This window comes from Penicillium expansum, assembly GCF_000769745.1.
Source record: "Penicillium expansum strain MD-8 chromosome Unknown contig97, whole genome shotgun sequence".
In the NCBI taxonomy this organism is placed as follows: domain Eukaryota; kingdom Fungi; phylum Ascomycota; class Eurotiomycetes; order Eurotiales; family Aspergillaceae; genus Penicillium; species Penicillium expansum.
The window spans coordinates 2,674-18,906 of NW_015971454.1; the positions used below are offsets into that span (position 1 = coordinate 2,674).

Genomic DNA, 16,233 nt, shown 5'->3' on the forward strand with positions numbered 1-16,233 from the left:
ACAGCGCCTATATCTTACTATACCCTTATAACTACCTTTCTTAGATAATTATACATATTATCTAATACTAAGGTATCTCCCCCCTTAATATAAACTAATACTATAAATATCAGACGCTTAGGGAGGTAGATAACTATTATAGTTAGATCTAACGACTTAATCGGTACCTACTCTACTTCTATATCCTTATTAATCTAAAATATACTTTAGATTACCTATCGGCCCTCCCTTTAGGTAGAGGGAACTATCTTAGTCTATTTATAATATCCTATTAGGGTTATTAAGAGCTAGCCTTAAATTCTCCTCACTTAGGGTTCTTAAATCGCTAATACCACTACACTATATATATCTTTATTATTTATTAAACTATTATATACTACTCCCTATTTCCTTATATTAAGTTAGATAATTTAGATAATTTTATTTATATTATAATAGGTAGAGTTTCTAATAATTTCTACTAAATAATTTATAAGGTCCCCTATATAGAATATACTTTAGAACTATTTAATTATAGCTACTATAGTAGTAGCTCCCTATAGCGTACTTAGCATACTTCTAGATATTCTTATACTAGAATACCTTATATCTAATTTCCTAGTAATCATAATATTATATTAGTTAAGGTTAATACTTAAAGGTACTAGTTATACTAGATTCCCCCTTAGTATAAAAGAACCTATTAGCTAAGAGCCTCTATATATTAGTGCCTTTAGTTAGATATACGACTATAGACCTATATACCTTCGCGCTATCCTTTCTACTAAGCTATATAATCTTAGCTATAGTAGCTTTATTCTCCTTACTAAAGGCTGCTACAGCTTCAGCTTAGATCTTATCTTTCTTATCTAATATAGCAGCCTTATTAATACTATTAACTTTAATTAGGTAAAGCTTATTATAGAGTACCTAGGCCCCTATATTAATCTTAGCTTCTACTACTTTCTTAACTAGCTAGTATTTATATTTATCGCGGTACACAATTCTGATTTAGTTAGTATTCTTTAGATCTATAGTAATAGTATAATAGCGCTAATATATATAGCCTTCTATTATCTAAATCTCTAACTTAACTGCTACCTAGATTAGGCCTATAGATATCCTCTTATTATTATTTTCTACTATTTTTGAGGTATCTATTATATAATATAATATATTAGTAACTATAGTTAGTATTATATTTGATATTAAGAGTATCTATATATTACTCGGGTAACTAAGTAAGGGAGTACAGGCAATATCTATATAGGATAAGAAGCTAGTAGGAATAGAAGGGCTGATAGTATCGTATAGGGATTAAATCTCGCAGAGGATCTTATTATAGTTATTCTAAGCGTATATCTTAGTATAGGATTACGGTATTAGGGGTCTATCTATTACGGTTTGTAGCTTATATCAAACTCCTATAAGGGCGGCGCTAAATTCTTCCCTGGCTTTTCGAAACTCTTCTTAGACCTTCTAGAGCTCTTCTCTATACAGCTTATCTCGCTGTCGGATTTCTTCCCTAAGTTTAATAAGCTCTTTCACGAGATTAGTAGTACTTAGGTCCTCACTCTCAGTTGAGGAGTTATCCGAAGTTGTTATATTACGTTGGGCTTCTGGTTCGATTTAGGTTCTATTCTTTTGTTGGGATCGCGTCTTCCGCTGTTCGCTGTCAATTTCTTACTCTCGAGAATATTTATTCGGTGGTCTAGTGGTGCGTTTCGGTCTCAACAGTCGCGGTGGTGAATCCCTATGTTCGTCGCGGTCGGGCGGTTTAGGGGTTCGCATCGCGGCCCGTCCCGCCATCACTTACAATCGTTATAGGAAGTCGGTATCGTCACCACGTGGCGCTGTCAGATGTCCCTTTCTGGTCGTATATAGTATTTCCCAGCAGTACCGATTTCACCCTTTAAGTTACCGCCCGTATGCACAGTCGATTTCGAATACAGTACTTCCGGAAATCGGTGTCACCACCTTCACTCTTTCATTGTTTCCCGAATTCTAATGCCAAGGAGTGCTAAACTAGATTTGGAATAATCAAAATAATATGCCTGGTATAGGCTATGTACCGTAAATTACCGGATTATTGTATTAGCCTGGCCTGTGTGATTACCTGTCATAGCTAGACAGCTGCTACCTCGACACTTAGACATTTGTCGCTGCTCGTGCCAATATCTCATGCGTCATAGGATCTCATTGCACTTCGAAACTATAATCCTTTCTAGACCTTGGAGTGATTTTCAATACTTTTTTTGTTTTACTTTCAAATCCTAATCTAGTCCACAGTACCTTTCCATAATATTATCTAGACTGGGATACGAACTTCATTGTCTATACTCCGCAGCCGGAAAGATTACTGCCACCTCATCTGTTTTCGACTTCGGCTGTATGGTCTAGGTCTTCTGTGTCGCTCGCGACAATAGCTCAGCGGATTGGGCCGTTATGGTACAAGTTTACGTCTCTGGCCTCTTATTGGCCAGTATCACAACCCTTTTCCCCTCGGGGGATTAGCGCGCCAAGACCCTACGAGGAGGCGTCAAATATGGACGTGTTTTAGCGATATATATTGCCCAATTCGCACTTCCGCATGCGTAAGTCTCTCGGAAGATTAGGAACCGGTAGGGAGTTGAACCACGGACGACACTGGTAAAGGCTACATCTCTGATGGTGTACGTGGACCATGTGGCGTCATGCCACCGCATTTGCATCAACGATGCTGTGAGTTCGTCAAAGCTATCCGTCCAGCAGATTGATATATAGTAACAGGATTGGCAAAATGTGGGCATTCGGCAGAACCCGCGGAGCTTCGGAGCCATGGTTCCGCAGTGAGTGATCCTTGGAACTCTTCTTAGAATTGAGGTTATTGTTACGGACCCGCAATCACCAATGAATTGAAGGGCCGCAACTTAAGGATGGACCACCAAGAACCAACCAAGTTCTCGGGAACCACAGGACGGTGGCTGAGAGCGTTTTTGATTTCGTGACGTCTTTACTTCATACTAAAAATTCCTAAATCCTTGGTCCAGAAGGGCCTTTTCAATGCTGTGGGAGAAGGGAAAAAGAAAAGCCGCCGGGGGGAGGAGGGGGGTTTTGGAGGAGTGGATATGATGTCATAGGTGTCAAACGTTTTCGTATGCGGTACGCTTATTCTGCTACAGCTGAGAGCGTTTTTGATTTCGTGACGTCTTACTCCATACTAAAATACCAATACCTGGATTCTTGGGCCAGAAGGGCCCTTTCAATGCTGTGGGAGGGGAAGGGTGGATATAAAATGGTGTCTTCTCCAGCCTACTGACATCAAACTTACTTATTTTAAATATTCTCCCTATTTCCAGTACTGATAGTTGTGATTGGATCATAATGTGTCACGTCGGCGAGAAGCAGTCCGCTGAAGCTGCACAGAGACCACCTATTGAGACCCCATACCAAGGTTTGGTTTTCACTGAACCTAAAGGCAATCTAATTCCAATTTACCACTGGGAGAACAAAACAAACAGCCATTTCTACACATCTGACCCGATATCTGCCGTCACGCTAGAGGCCACGGAAGCATACGTAAAGATTGGAATTGCTTGGTACATCTATCCAAAGCGGCAGGACGGCACTAAAACACTACCTCTGGTCCGTTGGTATGATCCAGTCGAGGGATTCTATCGATACACAGCTAGTGAGGTGGGCCTCCTTTCTCCAGCTCCAGAATGCAAGCGCGAGGCTATTCTAGGCTATATACCCATCCAAGATCGCGACACCCTTCCAACACCCGGCACCATTGCTATTGATCCCGATATCATCTTCCAACCGACTGGCCTTTTCACCTTCGACCCAGCTTTTACAGACGAGCAACGCTATCAGATCCTCCAGGCGCACAGCATCGCCTACGAACGCGCGGGTGTCTGCCACTCTATCTCCGGCCAAGAGGCCGGGGAAGTGCGCGGGCTATATTGGGTACAAATCCACCATGGCATTGACACGAACCCAAATAACAACGCCAGCACAACTGTCGGCAGCCGTTTCATCGATGTCAGTATTACCAACTTGCTGTCGCTGTCGAAGAATGAGATTGCGCAGACGCTATTGCACGAGATGCTGGGAGAAACTAATTCTGACACGCGCTAGACTGGTTTGGTTCACCGTCTCGTAATTCTGGCAGAACTGTTATCGTAATGGCTGTATTAATATCATTGTCATAGTACATACCGTAATATTACATGGAACCATTTAGAATAGTTTTGTTGTGCGACCTCCGTGCCTCTCATATCCTCTCCGTCGTCTCGAAAAGCAATTTCCTCCACAATGCCCATTACGGCCTTCAACTTCCCTAAATAATTGAGTTTCCAAGCCTTGGGCTCGTTTTTGGCAAGCGACTACCTCTGAAATGCTGCTTGATTTACCAAATGAAATGCTGCTGCGCATCGCAGAGCATCTGACAGTTACAGAGCATATAAGTGCTTTTGCTCAAGCGAACACCCACTTTTACAGCCTCCTAAATCCCTTGCTTTATCGTTATGATGTGCAACACCGTGAAAGTTCGGCATTATTATGGGCTGCAGAGTATGGGAGAAAGGTGACAGCTCGAAAGTCGCTAGATCAAGGAGCTAGCTTGAAGGCTCTGTCTTACTCGCTTAAGCTAGCAGCAAAAAACGCGCATGAGGAAGTGATCGAACTTTTGCTTGCAATGGAGGGCGTCGACCCAGATTCCAAGGACTTATTCGGACGGACGCCGCTGTCATATGCCACAGAACATGAGAATACGGCCGTTTTCAAGCTACTCCTCGCAACGGAGGGCGTCAACCCAGACTCCAGGGATCATAATAACCAAACGCCGCTATCGTACGCAGCGCAAGGGGAACAAGAGGAAGTGGTCAGGCTATTGCTCGCAACAGAGGGTGTTGACCCTAACACAGGATGATAACGGGTGACTCCTTTATCCATGGCAGCAAAAAGAGGCTCCGAAGCAACGGTCAAGCAACTTCTCGGAATCGAAGACGTCAAACCAGATTCCAAGGACCTATTTGGACGGACGCCGCTGTCGAATGCCACAGAACATGAGGATACGGCTGTGTTCAAGCTACTGCTCGCATCGGAGGGCGTTGACCCAGACTCCAAGGATCGTAACAACCGAACGCCGCTTTCCCGTGCAGCACAGTTTGGAAATCTAGCAGTGGTAGAGCTACTGATCGCGACGGAACGTGTCAACCCAGACTATAGGGATTCTAAAGGACGGACACCGCTATGGTATGCAGCTGAATACAATCGTGGGGTCGTGGTCCTGCTACTGCTCTCAACTGAGGGCGTCAACCCAGACCCTAAGGACTCGTACGGAGGAACGCCAAAATGGCTCTCTTCATATCGGCAGATTCATTATAACCGTCTAGGTAGCTCTGCTATCAAGACTTCCCAATACTAATTTTCCTCTTTTCTGTGTATGTGTTTCCTATCCCACTGTACGGCCCTAGGAAAGGGTCGACGGAATCTAAGCTCACAGCAATTAATACACAATTTCAGTCGCCCGATATAACGACCGCAGGCCAACGAAGTGTTCTATCAGGAGTTTCCAATTGTTGTCACCCAAGTAAGATACAAGATCATACCAAAGTATTTTGCTGTTGCCCACGTTCTCTTCCCCAGGTCTGTAGAACCAATAACACACCCTAGTAGAGTTCGATCCGCAAAGATGTCGTCGACAACTGCCGCGTCCAATTGCTAGCCACATGATTCTTTTCTTAGCGGATACTATATTCGTCTGCTATATTCGTCTACACAATTCATTCCAGATCAAAAACATACAAAAACCAACGCCGCAAAATAATAATAACACAACTTAACCAAACAAATTAAACTAAAACACTCAGTTCCCATCTCCAGATTTCCCCTCACCCCAGACGATCAGTAGAATCCGAGATCAGCTATACCTCTGCACTCTTACTTAAACCACTTTATTCACAGGAAAAAGACCCGGTAAGCGCTAACCCGTTTTATGTTACCGCTCTGTAATCATAGTAGAACAAATGCGGTAACTTACTAGAAGTTAAATTTGATGAGTCATCACTCAAATACACCAGTTCCTGTCGTGCAGTCCTAGTATTATTAAATACAAAGGCCATTTAAGAAAGCGGTGTGAAAAGCAGATGTCAGCAACAATATCCAATCAGGATTATCGAGTACCGGACATATTTTCCAGGAATCGAGTCGCAAGAGTGCGGAGGTATAACTGATTTCGAATACTACTGTATCTCATTAAGGTGTGAGACAGATTTTCAGATGCTTGCGGTAATCTCACAAAAGCGGAAGGGCTATTGTAGGGGCAATTGATTCAGGGTAAAAGTACTAATCATGGCATGTAGAAACGGATCATAAGACGTTTTGTTTCCGCCCACGGGCCATCGGGAACCATATCATGAGGAAATTTGCCATCATCAGACATGGCGTATCGGTCAGCTCCAGCCTTCAACAATTCCGCAGCTGCTTCCCACGCCCCTTCTTTGGCGACAACGCTATGCAATGGCGTGTATCCGAAGATGTCTCGAGTGTTCACTTCGGCTCCATTCTGAATGAGAAGTGCGACAATCTTGTGGATTTTCCCGAAATATGCCTCCGCGGCATAATGAAGAGGACATCTACCGTGGTTGTCTCTCGAATTGACAGAACCTCCACGTTCTAGTAGCACTGCTATCAACTCCATTGAGCCAGTCCGCGCAGCAAGGGAAAGAGGCGTCATTCCTTCAGTGTTTCGAAAATGAACATCGGCTCCAAGTGAGAGTAGTTTTCGGGCACACTCTATCCCATGTCGGTTGTAAAAGTGCCTAATAGCGGAGAAAATTGGAGTTTCTCCCTGCTTGCCGCCGGCACAGTTCACGTCAGCTCCTTTTTCAACAAGCCAGCCGGTCATATCAGGACACCAGCTGCTTGACGAAGCAGCTAAGTGGAGAACAGTTTCGCCGTAGGCATCTGTAGCCATGATGCTGGCACCGCAGTCAAGCAGGGCTTGCGCTTGTCTGATGGCGCCCTGGGCGACTGCATGGAGTAGAGGTGTCTTCTGGTCGTGATCTGTAGAATCGATCTCAGCTCCATGCATAACGAGCGTTCGGATAATAGTTTTGTTGTCATTCCTACGGCTTCTGGATCGTTCTGCAGCGTAGAAGAGCGCACTCCATCCCTGGCTCATATTTTTGAAGTTCGGATTGGCGCCAAGATGTAGTAGCAGGCGCACAGCACGTGTGCATGAACAATCAGCTGCTACTTGAAGCGGTGTTCTCCCTTGGTTGTCTTGAGTCTCCGTTTGAATACTAGTATCCATAAGCATTTTCATGATTCCGGGAGAAACATTCTTTGAAGCCGCGATGTGTAGGAGGTTCATGCCAGTTCGGTGTTCCAAGATGTGTGTGTCGGCCCCATGCTCCAGAAGTAATGCCACTTTAGGCTCTTGGTTTGACCTTACAGCCTCTAGTAGAGGAGGATGTTTGTCGAACGCAACGGAATTGGCCCTGGCACCATGCTCTAGTAGCAACTTGGTGATAATCGCGTCGCTACGCCCATTTGTCGCCAAAGCCAAAGGCCTTCTGGACCGAGCGTCAGCTGCATCCGGCAAAGCTCCATTATCTAGAAGAATTTGTACAATGCGGGTTTGCTTAGTGGTAACAGCTTCCAGAAGAGCTGTCGACTGTGACCGATTTTGTGGTCGAAGGTTAACATTCGCCCCCGCCTGTAGCATATTTCGAACTCCAAGTTCGTCTCCACGACTTGCATACCACAAAAGAGCCGATCCACCATCGGAGCAGACATTTCTGTGGTAGAGCTCATTGATAAGGAGGTTGAAGAGCTTTTGGCTAACTTGTATGAATCTGAAAAGATCTTTCGGTGAATCCAAATGGCTTGCAATGAGCAACGTAATTTCCGGTGGGAAAGAGAGAAGACACATAACGAAAAGCTGGGAATGGTTGACTGTCACTCATGCAGCGAGTGATGGAATTATTAGTACCGTGCTCAAGATGAATCAGCTGAAATGGCTTTGTATCATGCGGCGATGGCCAAGCAAAAGCAGAATCAAGAACCGTTGAAGTTTCAATGGATTCCTTCTGTATTTTTTAAGAGGCGCTTAGTAGAACTTTGTCGCCTCTTACCCAATCAAACGTTTTGACTGAGGGTTGAAAATAGTCCGTCATGTTTGTTCTCAAAATTAAACACTTTGAACAACCCATTCAGTTAACAAGAGACCCTCCAGTTACATTCTAGAGAAGAAGTTGGGATTGCTGAATAAACTATCACAAAATATTGCTAGCATTTTGCTTGGGTCATCGCGCAGTGTTGAGGTACAGTTCAGTTTTCCCGGCTCTTCGTTCAATTCATGACCGACAAAAAGGATCATTTTTCCTTTTAAAAATGGGGTATTACATTGTATCTCTACCAGCCGATAGGTTGTTGCGTGGATTGTTGTAATATAGAGAAATTATTGATTGTTCTTATTTCTGAGGGGGTTCAGGAGCTTATATATGCAATGTGAGGTCCAGATTGATTTGCAATCAACTTGATTCGTTTTATAGATTGTGAAGGAATTAATTGCGATGATTCGGCTTGGTCCCTAACCTACACCAGCCATATATCACAACAGGGATAATAAGCGGAAATCTATATCACACGACCGATATTGGTTGACTCAAAGTTTCAGGTGGGCTCCTCGAGTAGTCATTTCGAGGCATCCCAAGAAGAACCGAATTTGAAGTTTAATCTCAACTTTGCAGTTGGACTCTACTTAGATGACGCTTTTCATCATCACTGCAACCTTTTGCTCGAGTTTTCTCGTGGGGGCGGATTTTGTTCTGCCCTGGAGAACGCCCCAACAAAGTAGAGTTGCATCGATGTCTTAGCATTGTGCGGATAAAAGACAAACTAGTGAGGGACGAAATCAGCTTGTTGCTGCAATTCGGAGAATTTATTCAATCATAATCATTCAGCTATTTGAGCCACAAATTTGAGATTTTGCGTTTGAAGATAAATATTTGGGGTCTCGTATAGTTCTAGTATCCTCTATAACCTCCCACAATATTTTCCACAAACAAATATGGATCAAGCGGCGAAGCAGGTACCATTGGCCAGACGTAAGAGTAGGACGTCCGTTTTGCGTTGAGGAAACCAGGCGTTCCTTGGTTACGAGGCCTGATGGACAACCTATAATGGCATTTTCTCATATCCTGGTTCGCGATAACATCATGCACTAGCTTACGGACTTGGGGTAGGCTTCCTAGCACTGATTCAACTCGCGGGAGGAAAAATGGGTATACCTCCAACATCTCATCGGCCTCATTGCTCAAAATGCAGAGCCGGATCTCTGCGCAGTCTAGCTTCTCCAAAGGGTGGGAAGTAGACAGGTAGGAAAAGACATCGTCAGTACAGGTAGACGGTGACAATAGGTCCGGACCATCCCATCTTTGGGCGCATACGCTGTCATAGCTGGGGTAGAAACAGCACTCGGTGTTCGGGCGACAGTCCATTCTTTCTCTGCTTGGCAATGGAAAGAGAGATGAATCACTTAGACAAAGGCCGGCATTGCCAGTGGAAAGGACAGGTGGCGGTGTAAACACCTCTCCGAGCTCCGTGAAGAACGCTTCAGTATCCAAATCCGCATGGTAACCTAGAAGAAGATAGTTAGAGTTCGGGAGCCTTGTATATGTCAAAGGTCGCACCTACCATTTTTGGAAGGTTGGTCCATTGTTCCAGTAGTGGCGTCTGTGCCTTGGTCGTTAATAAAGTAGGAGGGCGTGCAGACTTGATCCGTTTGACGCGTCTTCTAATCCTGATTTATATACCTTCCGAGCAGGGCAAACTGAAGGTATCGTTCTTTTTGGGCTTTCCAGGCCGAGCGAACAAAATCATGCGCATCGGGGATGTATATTGAACGGCTTAAGTGACATGATGAACAATGCAACACAGCCATTTCTGGTAAAAGGCCTGGTCCGAGCGTCTAATGATAAACTCATTATCGAAAGTAGGCGCGGGTGAAATTCTCTGTAGCTAGTTTGAACGGTCCCCTAGATGATATCGTGTATGTCTGATGGCACAAGAGTAGTTGAATTACGACGCTATTCCATTCTTTGCACACCAAGAGAAGTGACTCTCGGGAGTGGATGTTCAATTAGTTTTCATGCTCCGAGGAACAGGCCTCTACCCTAAGGACAAGATTCCTAGGAACCACATTACGCTTTGTCAGAGTTCAAGCATATATAGTAGCTTGCGTGTTTGGTCGCTGACCAACCATTGTGCCTTTTAGGCCTGTTAGCCTAGTGGTAAAACCCAAGCAACCGCGATCCCTGATAGACCTTCCTGAAGCTCCAAAGAAATGCAGTGTTCCTCCCAAAAGCCTTGGTCTGTCCAAATACCATATCACCTGCCAGCCACTTCCTACTACCAGAAACCTTCCTCTGGGTCTCATAGTAGCATTGCTTATTACGTACATGATTGCCCTATCTCTTCTTGGTATTACATCTGCTCGCGTCAGTGATTTTAGCACGCAAAATACGCTATAACCAATTTGACATCTCATAGTAACAATGGGATCAGGTCAAGAAATATCCACTTCTGATGAGCTCCAAGCATTTGAACGTTGCGTTCCCGGCCTGTGTAAGCTCTCGGAACAATAGCGAATCACTGGCGTTTCCGGTTGGGTAATGCGATTACCCAGTTCCAAATAATCCCTAAGATCCACTCTACTTGGGTAATACATTTTTTCAATTTTGTTTGCATTCCCAGCCGGTCTTCTGATCTTTCAGGGTTGTGCGATAGCTCTTACTCATTCAAAAGAGTCTCAATGTACCTTCTATCTATATAATCGGTCCGCCCCGGATGTCATTTAGCAACCATTAAAATCACCTTCATTCTACTTCCTTGAAACTACAAACACCCTCTATTCAATATTTGCAATACCTCATGGCTCCCATCATTGTTCAACAGCATAATGACATCAAGGGTGGGGTGGAAAATCCATCGAGATCTGCAAACCCCAAGCTCGAAGCTGCACTCGGCGATGAGGACGCGCCAGATGATCAAGATAATTGGAAATGGGATGCCGATCCAAACAATCCCTACAACTGGCCGAAGAAGTGGAAGGTTCAACAGGTGCTGATGATTGCCTCAGCGGCGTTTACAACGTGGGCCAAATTTTCTCTTTGATGTATTTTTTATTCAAACTAACGAAAACTTAGCTCACTCGGCGTGTCAATTTTGTCGCCGGCTCATTCGCAGTTCATGAACGAGTTTGGGGTCAGCAGTACAGTCGCAATCCTTCCTATGTCGCTTTACGTGTTCGCCCTAGCGCTGGGTCCAGTAGTGGGAGGACCGCTGTCTGAGACAATTGGAAGATATCCCGTTTACATCGGCTCTGTGTTACTTGGGAGTATATTTACACTGGGCGTTGGACTCAGTCACACATTTACAGCGGTCTGTGTCTTGCGGTTTCTCGCTGGCCTTTGTTTCGCACCTCCGTTGGCCATAGCGGCAGGAACCATCAATGAAACGTTCGAGCCCGCCTCTCGGGCTATCCCATCCACTATATTCATCCTGACACCTTTCCTTGGCCCTGGGCTTGGGTAAAGCCCCTTATCCCCGTATCAAGATACCAACTGATTTACTGACGTGTGTAGGCCTGTCATTGGTAGCTTTTTGGTCAATCGCAAGGGCTGGCGCTGGACTCAGTGGACTACGCTGCTTTTTGCCATGTGTACCATTATCACTACGTTCATCGCTCGAGAGACCTTCCATCCAGTGATCAAGTGCCGGCACTCCAAGAACCTTGGCTTGCCCTCGCCCTCACTACCACTTTCTTCCAAGCAACGAGATTTCGCAACTGTCGCTCTTCTCCGTCCAGCTCAGATGATTCTTACTGAGCCCATAGTAGCTTTAACCTGCTTGTATGTTGCTTGTGAATTTGCAACACTTTTCTCGTTCTTTGCTGCTTTCCCACTTGTCTTCCAAGGCATTTACGGGTTTGGAATAGAGGCATCTGGTCTTGTGTTTCTTTCCATAGTCGCCGGATGCTTGCTTGGTGCCATCACTGTGCTGCTATGTGATATATTGTTTTATCGCCGAAAGGCAGCAAGCTATCGAGGGCGCCAGGTACCACCTGAGTTTCGCCTCTACCCGTCATTAATTGGCAGTATTGGGCTACCCATTAGCCTCTTCTGGTTTGGCTGGACATCCAGAGCTGACATTTCATGGGCTAGTCCGGTGACTGCCATTACGCTATTTGCTTGGGGAAATATCTGCGTCTTCGTCAGTACAGCCCAGTATATTGTCGACACATATCATGGCTCGACGGTGGCAAGCGCGATGAGTGCAAATAGCCTGGCTCGGTATGGGCTTGCAGCTGCTTTCCCTCTTTTCACAGTTCAGAGTGAGTGTTCTCAACATTTCATTTGCTTGACGACAGTTACTGACTTGCAGAGTAGTGTATACGAAACTTGGAATTGCATGGGCCTCGAGCTTACTCGGATTTATCGCTGTCCTACTGCTGCCTATTCCCTGGATTTTTTTTATTGGAGGTAAACGTTTGAGAACGCAAAACCATCAACTGTCAGAAGTTGAAGAGCCTGGGATGGGATCAATTTGACACTGCATCTCTCTGATATCGTATGTATTGTATCCTTGTCACGGGTGACAATTGTATTGGAAGTCTTGTTATTGTACAGTGGAACTAATATGAATCAATTTCGTGCAGATCAATATTGAATTTTGTGCTTTCCTGGGTTGAGAAGACAAGTATCAGCAAGGATGTATCCCCAGCATAATGAAGCATTTAGAGGTATTGGATTTGAATTGCTTTTATCTTTCGATTTATTAAAAGTTTGTGAATATAGCAATTTTCGAGAACATTTAAGCCTCAGACACTCACACTTTGTTTGTCGACCCGTATCCAAAACAAGCTAAACCCTTTTTGGGACAAGTGGAAGGGAACTGTCCACTTATAGATCATTTTGTTTATGAGCTAGCTGGATTTCACCTAGCGTTGTCCCGGGTACGTACGAGTCGAGAAACGAAGTTTGGGTGTCTGAGGGGTAATCGCTGTAGTGACTTGTGTTGTAATTCGGAGGGGATCATGATTTCTTATTTCTATTCCAGAGGAAATATGTCACGCTATATATACAGCATGAGCTCCAAGTTGATTTTGAATCAACTTGCTTCTTCGTATAGACACCTCGGGAACTAATTCCGATAGTGCGGCTTTGTACCTGATCTGCACCAGCCTCATATCACAACAACTTGGTTATCTCTCTAACATATTTGAACTGTTAAGGTCGATGTAGTTACATAGTTAAGTTCTTGGCTAGTCTTTCTGCAGGACCGTTACGCAGTCCGTCTGTGCATGTGCTTTTTCCTAGCTCCAGTGACGTGATTTATTTTTCACTAGGGGAGCAAGTAGATGTACGCCTAGCGATGATTTAATGGTCGTGTTGAGAAGCTAAACTACCGCAACTCAGAAGGCTTTGAATTCTATCGAAATTGAATATCACTAGACATGGCAAGGAGTGGATGGTCGTTTACGTCCTCCCGGTACGTCGGGCGCCCCGTGCGCCCCTTCCGTTTAAACACCTTCTACCCCCTCGGCGCTTCAATTTTTCATCAACCATATCAATATCCACCCAGCTCTCCTGGACTCCCTCACAAAGCCCTAAGGCGTCTTTCAGAAAGCTCCCGAGGGACTGACTAAAGCCGTGGAAATCTTTGCTCTGGGGCACATAATGACTTCCAAAGAATTCATAGAACCATGGGGAAAAGCAATGCCGTGCAAGATTCCGCGTTTGGGTGGGAGAAACCGTTGCATCTAATTCGCCAACGGCGTGGAAAATGGGGGTGACTATTTTTGGGGAATAAAAATCTTCGTAGCACTTATTCCCTAATTTGAAACCACTGAGACATATTGCGAATCGTAATTGTGGATGGCGTCGCTAGCAAGATCAGTCAGACGTGGAATTCTATCCAGGTAATTATGTATGGACCACTTCAATTACCTCCCATGGAACACCACAAACCGTTTTCCTCTTCTCCAGTATTGATGCAACGATTGCAGTCATGGCGGCACCCGAAGAAAATCCCACTATGCCAATAAAAGGTCCATCTTGGTCAAGGGCACCAAGGATGTGCTCGATAGATCTCTCCAAGCCATTGATTTTCTCATTTTCTGGTTCACCGTAACCCCACACTCTTCGGTCTTTGGAATCGCTGTCGTCCGGGTAGGCTGAGAACACACCGGACAGATAATGATATTCAAAATCCATCTCGTTTGACAATGTGCGTAAGACGCTTCGCACATACCGAGTCTTCGGTATGAATATGTCTGCGGACTGACCATGTCCTAATAAATTGTTAGCTTATATCTACTGGTGTATCAGAGATGGTGTACCGTGAAGCATTAGAACTTTGTGAATCTTGGTAGACATTGCGAAACTGAGAAAACTGGAAAAAAAAAAGAAATGACTCGCAGGAAGGGTTGGTTTTGTATGACGCGGCTGTACGTTTTGATATATTCACGACATCTCGCAAGTCTACCTGTTCTGATATGATAATGGAATAAGGGGCTTATCTCAATGTAACCCGATAGTCAAACATGGCACAATATTGGTTATCTTGTTTTGCACATCGCGTTCAAGAGCATTTTCTTTGGCTGATGCCATGATGAACTAGCACAGCGCCCAAGCAAACTGAAATGGAGCTGGGCTTGAGTCTGTTCAATGTGTCGTCTAACGGTCATCGCCAACAAATCGATTGGTCTTGCAGTTGCATTCGAAAGTCCATTCCACTATATCAAATTGTTGCACTGATGATCAATTCTGCAACTTTGGGTCAGTGAACCCTGAAAATACAGTACCCGGCCAAAAAGGGCATTTTGACCATTTCTTGCGTTGTCTCCGCAAATGTCATACCATTGACCTAAATTTTGTGGTCGTACATTTTTTCTCATACCCCAAGATCTTTTGAAATCTATATCTTTCCAATACCACAGCAGGAAACCCAGTGTGTCTCGCTCGAAGCGACTTGGCTGTGAAAAAGTTGGGAGGCTCTGTAATCGGGGTCTCTGATTGGACGAAAGAAAGATCTCAAGCGTGATCTCACGTGAAAATAGCAAAAAACTTCCAGTTGTTCTCATCCTGATCAGTGCCGTTGTAAACATCAAAGCAGAAAAACTAATTCGTGTTCAATTTCCTGATGGTCCAAGCTCAAAGCGGCCAGCGAGCGTTAGACAGCGTTTCAGAGTACAGTTATTGAAAGGTAAGAAGTAGAATAAACGGGCATGACTGTGGAGCTGCAGGCCCTGGAATTGATAATAACCAAAGTATTACACTGATCAATGGACGGAGATTCACCCGGCGGCAAATGAACAGTGGATAATTACTGCGGAAGTTGCTGGGATTAGTTTGAGCCGACGTGACAAGTAAGAAGACTTGCACATGCTACCTACATCTTGTCTTGAATAATTGTCCACAGAACTGATGGTCCGGCCTAGCGTGATCACCACTGGCCAGCCTATTCTGTGTGTTTGTTATCTCTCAGATGCCACAGGCTCGCCATCCCATAGTTACTGACTATATAGTCAGTTATCTTTCCTAGTTTATACAGTAACTCTACAACAATTTACATATTGTATACCATCGTCTACCATCGTAGACATCAATAGGTTATAAGCCCAGGAGCTTATTATTAACGGTTTAACTACTAGTTAATATCCCCGGTGTCTGTGTGTCTCTCCCTATACACAGGGGTGGTACTAAGCCTAGTACTACCTAGTCAAAACTCTCGCTTTTCTTACCTCCGCCTGCCTAGAGATCTTGCCTATTTAGGCAGTGGGAATAGCTTTAGGTTTACGGCTTGTTGCCGTTATTGAACCTGCTAAGGTAATAGGTAGGCTCTGTTTCGTACAGGGCTCTCCCTGCCGGGCGTTATTATCTTAGGTCCTAGAAATTAATATATTAAGCGTTAATCGGATAGTTTTAGAGGTTTGTTTACTTAATTACTTATTTGCTAGCAATCCTTAGGCAGGGTCTATATAAACCCTATCCTTAGTAGATCTCTCTCTCTGTAAGTATCTCTCTCTCTCTCTCTTTATATCCTCTCTATCTACCTTTTTCATCAATTTTAGGCACCTTACTATCCTCTTCTATTAAATTCATTATTACTATCATCTTCAGTATACCTAGTTACCTAGGGATAGCCTCACTTTTGCCTATTTAGGAAGTTAGTATCTTACTATTCCCCCCCCCCCCCCCC

General features: G+C 44.4%; 5 protein-coding genes across 5 annotated transcripts; 3 read left to right on the forward strand and 2 right to left on the reverse strand.

The window, feature by feature from the left end:
- Window positions 1-3,342: 3,342 nt before the first annotated feature.
- PEX2_032580 (uncharacterized protein) lies at window positions 3,343-4,098 on the forward strand (the record flags this gene model as incomplete). Its single annotated transcript, XM_016740533.1, has 1 exon — window positions 3,343-4,098. One exon carries the CDS (start codon window positions 3,343-3,345, stop codon window positions 4,096-4,098), a length of 756 nt encoding a protein of 251 aa, XP_016594221.1.
- Window positions 4,099-4,357: 259 nt separating this feature from the next.
- On the forward strand, window positions 4,358-5,389 carry PEX2_032590 (uncharacterized protein; the record flags this gene model as incomplete). Its single annotated transcript, XM_016740534.1, has 2 exons — window positions 4,358-4,868; window positions 4,920-5,389. 2 exons carry the CDS (start codon window positions 4,358-4,360, stop codon window positions 5,387-5,389), a joined length of 981 nt encoding a protein of 326 aa, XP_016594222.1.
- A 924-nt stretch (window positions 5,390-6,313) lies between these two features.
- PEX2_032600 (uncharacterized protein) lies at window positions 6,314-7,900 on the reverse strand (the record flags this gene model as incomplete). Its single annotated transcript, XM_016740535.1, has 1 exon — window positions 6,314-7,900. The coding sequence occupies one exon, from the start codon at window positions 7,898-7,900 to the stop codon at window positions 6,314-6,316; it is 1,587 nt and encodes a 528-aa protein (XP_016594223.1).
- A 3,002-nt stretch (window positions 7,901-10,902) lies between these two features.
- Window positions 10,903-12,419, forward strand: PEX2_032610 (MFS transporter; the record flags this gene model as incomplete). The annotated part of the gene is made up of 4 exons (XM_016740536.1): window positions 10,903-11,123; window positions 11,178-11,561; window positions 11,616-12,364; window positions 12,415-12,419. The coding sequence occupies 4 exons, from the start codon at window positions 10,903-10,905 to the stop codon at window positions 12,417-12,419; spliced, it is 1,359 nt and encodes a 452-aa protein (XP_016594224.1).
- A 1,506-nt stretch (window positions 12,420-13,925) lies between these two features.
- On the reverse strand, window positions 13,926-14,408 carry PEX2_032620 (uncharacterized protein; the record flags this gene model as incomplete). The annotated part of the gene is made up of 3 exons (XM_016740537.1): window positions 13,926-13,943; window positions 14,001-14,323; window positions 14,372-14,408. 3 exons carry the CDS (start codon window positions 14,406-14,408, stop codon window positions 13,926-13,928), a joined length of 378 nt encoding a protein of 125 aa, XP_016594225.1.
- Between the last annotated feature and the right edge of the window lie 1,825 nt (window positions 14,409-16,233).